The following is a 5000-nucleotide window of genomic DNA, read 5'->3' on the forward strand; positions in this document are numbered from 1 at the left end:
TGGCGAACAGAGGAAGAAAGAATGGAAAGAGAGGGCTGAGGAAAAATGATAGGGAGAAAGGAAGGATGGAAAGGGAGGGATGATGAAGAGAAAGGGGAAGGGAGTAGACGGGAGTAGAATCAGGGCTAGGATGAAGAAAAGAAATTGGATTGAGGAGAAATGAGAGGGGAAGGATGGAAGAGGGGAAGAGGAGGAGGAGGATGGGGAAGGAATGGTGAGAGGAAAGAGTGAAAAAAGGAGAGGGGAAAGAGGTGGAGGAAGGAGAGGGGAAAGGAGTAGAGGAAGAAGGAGAGGGGAAAAGAAGGAGAAGGGGAAAGGAGCAGAGAAGGATAATCTTAGGGCAAAGGGGAAAGGGAAAGAGGTTTTAAGGAGGTGGGGGAAGGAATGATGGGGGGGGGGGGTGATAGCGAGTAAGAAAGGAGAGGGAGGCTAGAGATAGGAGAATAAAGGGAAGAAAAAGGAAAGGAAAGAAGAAAGAGCAAGGGTGAGGAAGAAAGAGGGAAGAAGGGGAGAGGGAATAAAAGGAGGGAAATAGTGGATAGGGGCGATGAGAACGGGGGAATGGAGACGGGGAGGGGAAGCGAGAAGAACAATAGGAAGAGAGAGGGAAGGGAAGAAAGGCCTCGGGGATGTATGGTAGAAACAGGGGGGAGATTACAGGGGAAAGGAGGGGAGAAGAGAGAGAAAAAAAGAGGTGGAGGAGAGAGAGAGAAAAAAAATCTTAGTAAGGCTTGGATGCTATTCGTGTTTTGATTTTTGTAATATATTTTTGAGGTGTTGGAAGTTAAATGATCTTGATTGGAGAGGGAGAGGGAGAGAGATGGAGAGGGAGCGGGGGAGAGAGGGAGAGGTGGAGAGGAAGAGGGAGAGGGAGAGAGGTAGAGAGGGAGAGGTGGAGAGGAAGAGGGAGAGGGAGAGAGGTAGAGAGGGAGAGGGAGAGAGGTGGAGAGGGAGAGGGAGAAAGTTTTTGAGGTGGAAATTGAATGATCTTGATTCTATTAAAGTGTATTAGGGGTTGGAGGGGAGGGAGAGGGGGGGAGAGGAAGAGGGAGGGGGGAGAGAGGGAGAGGGAGAGGGAGAGAGGTGGAGAGTGAGGGAGACAGGTGGAGTGGGAAAGGGAGAGAAGTGGAGAGGGAAAGGGAGAGAAGTGGAGAGGGAGAGGGAGTGGGAGAGAAGTGGAGAGGGAGAGGGAGTGGGAGAGAGTTGGAGAAGGAGAGGGAGAAATTTGGAGAGGGAGAGGGAGAGAGGTGGAGAGTGAGGGAGAGAGGTTGAGAGGGAGAGGGAGAGGGAGAGAGGTTGAGAGGGAGAGGGAGAGTTAGTGGAACTGGATCGGCAGTTTACCTTCCTGCTTCACCTTTACCTGATCTCCCTCTATTATTTCTACGTGATTTGCCCTAATATCTTCATCGCAAGGTAAGATTTTCCCTTCGTGACTACGTGTTGACTTCCGACCAGTTTACCTTAATCGAGTTTGTGATGATAGTTTACCTTAGATGTTTTTAGCTTGTTTGTGTTTTCTGCTGCCTGCTTGTCTACCTGCTGTTGTCGGGTGGAAAGAGAGGGAGGGGGAAGAGGAGGAAGAGAAAGGAGGAAGAAGAGGGAGGAAGGAAGGGGAAGAGGGGGGGGGAGAGGGAGTGAAAAAGAGGAGGAAGAGGAAGGAGGGAGAAGAAGGAGGAGGGAAGGTGAAGAGAGGGGGGGGGAGGTGAGAGGGAAGAGGGAGTGAAAAAGAGGAGGAAGAGGGAGGAGGGAGGAGGGAGGAGGGAAGGAGAAGAGAGGAGAGGTGAGAGGGAAGAGGTTGGAGGGAAGGTGAAGATGGAGAAGAGTGAGGAGAGAGATGGAAGAGGAATGAGGGAGAAGGGGGAGGAGGGAGAGGGAAGAGAAAGGAGAGAGGGAGAGGATAGTGAGATAGGGCAGAGAGGAAAAGAAGGGTGAAGAGGGCATGAGGTAGAGTGAAGAGGGAGTATGAAGGTGGAAGAAGGAGGGTGAACGGGGAGGAGGCAAAATCCAGAGACGTGAGGGAGGCATGAAGAAGGAGGCTGAGGGGGAGGGGGAGGGAGAGTGACGAGGGAGGGGGGCTGGGGGTGGGAGTGTCAGGCAGCCTCATGCAAAACTGAATAATCATTTTGAGCTTCATGCTTGGAATGCCAACTTGAAACGCGCAGATTTGGTCGAGTCTTCGGGTTTTGCACACCGGCTTTGGGACCTTTTTTTTTTTTTTGGTGTGTGTGTGGGTGTGTGTGTGTGTGTGTGTGTGTGTGTGTGTGTGTGTGTGTGTATGTATGTATGTATGTATGTGTGTGTGTGTGTGTATCTGTGTGTGTATGTGTTTGTCTGTGTGTGTCTGTGTGTGTGTGTGTCTGTGTGTGTGTGTGTGTGTGTGCGCGTGTGTGTGTGTGTGTGTGTCTGTGTTTGTCTGTGTGTATCTGCGTGTGTGTGTGTGTGTATCTGTGTTTGCATGCGTGTATCTGCGTGTATGTGTGTGTGTGTGTGTGTGTCCGTCTGTCTATCTAAGGCAGTTATTTCCATCAACCGAAGGATTAAAAAGCTAAAAAAGAAGGAGAGACAGAAAAAAATACAAGCTTACCTTACCTTTTTTCCGTATTTCGAGTTGATTTTTTCCAAAACTCACCTCTGACAATGTTTGGTTTTCTCTCTAAAGGGAAAAGAAATAGTTGAGTTTACTTTTCAAATAATTAGTGCCCGGAGTTCTGTCTATTTCTTAATTTCTTGCTGTTTGTTTGATTATGTGTGTGTATGTGTGCGAGCGTGTGTGTGCGAGAGATGGAGGGAGAGAGGGAGACAAGGAGAGAGAGAAAGAGATAGGGAAAGAGAGGGAGGAAGTGAGTGAGTGAATGAATGAGAAAGAGAGGAGAGAGAGCAAGAGAGGATAGAGAGAGAGCAAGAGAGGATAGAGAGAGAGCAAGAGAGGATAGAGAGAGAGCAAGAGAGGATAGAGAGAGAGCAAGAGAGGATAGAGAGAGAGGAAGAGAGGATAGACAGAGAGCAAGAGAGGATAAAGAGAGAGCAAGAGAGGATAGAGAGAGAGCAAGAGAGGATAGAGAGAGAGCAAGAGAGGATAGGGAGAGAGCAAGAGAGGATAGGGAGAGAGCAAGAGAGGATAGAGAGAGAGCAAGAGAGGATAGAGAGAGAGCAAGAGAGGATAGAGAGAGAGCAAGAGAGGATAGAGAGAGAGCAAGAGAGGATAGAGAGAGGGCAAGAGAGGATAGAGAGAGAGCAAGAGAGAGACAGAGAGAGAGCAAGAGAGAGACAGAGAGAGAGCAAGAGAGGATAGAGAGAGAGCAAGAGAGGATAGAGAGAGAGCAAGAGAGGATAGAGAGAGAGCAAGAGAGGATAGAGAGAGAGCAAGAGAGGATAGAGAGAGAGCAAGAGAGGATAGAGAGAGAGCAAGAGAGGATAGAGAGAGAGCAAGAGAGGATAGAGAGAGAGAGAGAGGATAGAGAGAGAGAGAGAGGGTAGAGAGAGAGAGAGAGGATAGAGAGAGAGAGAGGGGAAAGAAAGAGAGAAAGAGAGAGAGAGAGAGAGAGAGAGAGAGAGAGAGAGAGAGAGAGAGAGAAGAAAGAGTCTGTCTTCCTCCCGTCCTTCTCTCCTCTCCCTCTCTCTATCCCTCTTCCCTCCCTCCCTCCCTCCATCCCTCTGCACCACCACCACCCTCCCTCCTTCCCTCTCCTCCTCCAAAGCAAGAACCCGGACGGCCGTGCATGCGTGTGCTTTGGAATATAAAATTACATACATAAAAGATAAATGAAATTTTGAAATATCGCCTCATGGTCGAGCCGCCCCGAATTAACATACAGTTATTCTTCGGGCGTATATTTTGTAATTCATATGACATATCATCGCCCACGGATGCGGCTGGGGTTCCCTGGGGGGCGCTGGGGGGGTTGGGGGGGTAAGGGGTAGTTGGTGGTGGGTAGTGGTTCTTTGTGCTGGTGGTGAGTGGTGCTTGGTGGTGGTGGGTGGTTGTGATGGGGGTGAGTGGATGTTGGTGGTGAGTGGTAGTTGGTGGTGGGTGGCTGTGGCAGGTGTTGGGTGATTGATGGTTGGTGTTGGTGAGTGGTAGTTGGTGATGGGTGGTTGTGTTGGGAGTGAGTGGATGGTGGTGGTGTGTGGTAGTTGCTGGTGGTGAGTGGATGTTGGTGGTTGTGATGATAGTTGTGGTGATGGTAGTAGGTGGTGGCTGGTGGTGGTTGTGGTGATGGTTGTGATGGTGGTGGTAGTTAGTGATGGTTGGGGGGGTGGTAGGTGGTGGTAGTTGTAGTCGCAGATGGTAACGGTGGTAGTTTGTGTTGTTGGAGATTGTGATGGTAGTTTTGGTGGTGGTAGTGGTGATGGTGGTGAGGTGATTCTGGCAGGTGGTGCGGTGGTGTTCGTGGTGATGATGGTTGTCGTGGTAGCAGGTTGTGGAGTTATTGTTGGAGGTTGTGATGGTGACTGCGGCGGTGGTCTGTGGTAGCCAGGGTGTTGGTGATGGTAGTTGTGATGGTAGTTGGTGCTGATGGCTTGGGTGATGGTGGTAGCTGGTGGTAGCCGAGGTGAGGGTAGTGTGGGGGGTGGGGGATGGGTATAGTCGTGGTATAATAGTGTTGGTTGTGGTATTGGCAGCGACGGGACTTTTACCTGGTATACGTCACAGGTGGAACATGGTAGCTGAGATGAGACTGGTATTGAAAGAGATAGCTGCGTTGTTGGTTGTAGTTGTGGTAGTTGGGGAATGTTGTATGTGGTGGATATAACGTGTGATGTTGAAATTAACGGAAGACGCTAACGTAGTAAAAATTGCGTTGTTGTGGCAGGCAGCAGCTGTTGTGTTAACAAGACCTCCACGCAGCTGCTCTGGTAAGGAAAGCAGTTAGCAGTGATGGTAGATAATGGTTGTGGTAATAATGGTACGTGATGCCTCTCCTCCCCGTTGTGGTAGCTTAAACATGGACACCGATGCATGGTGTTGATAGCGAAAAAATATTTTGTTGACAACGTTA

At 49.8% G+C, this 5000-nt stretch overlaps 1 protein-coding gene across 1 annotated transcript in view; it reads left to right on the top strand.

Moving 5' to 3' along the window:
* Positions 1-1012, top strand: part of LOC138864611 (uncharacterized) — a 100713-nt gene extending 99701 nt beyond the window's left edge. Inside the window, exon 4 of the mRNA XM_070132434.1 lies at positions 1005-1012. Within this exon, the coding sequence (XP_069988535.1) occupies positions 1005-1012 (8 nt within the window). The remainder of the gene's footprint in view (positions 1-1004) is intronic.
* The last annotated feature ends 3988 nt before the right edge of the window (positions 1013-5000 follow it).

The sequence above is a fragment of the Penaeus vannamei genome, chromosome 17 (genome assembly GCF_042767895.1).
Source record: "Penaeus vannamei isolate JL-2024 chromosome 17, ASM4276789v1, whole genome shotgun sequence".
Taxonomy (NCBI): domain Eukaryota; kingdom Metazoa; phylum Arthropoda; class Malacostraca; order Decapoda; family Penaeidae; genus Penaeus; species Penaeus vannamei.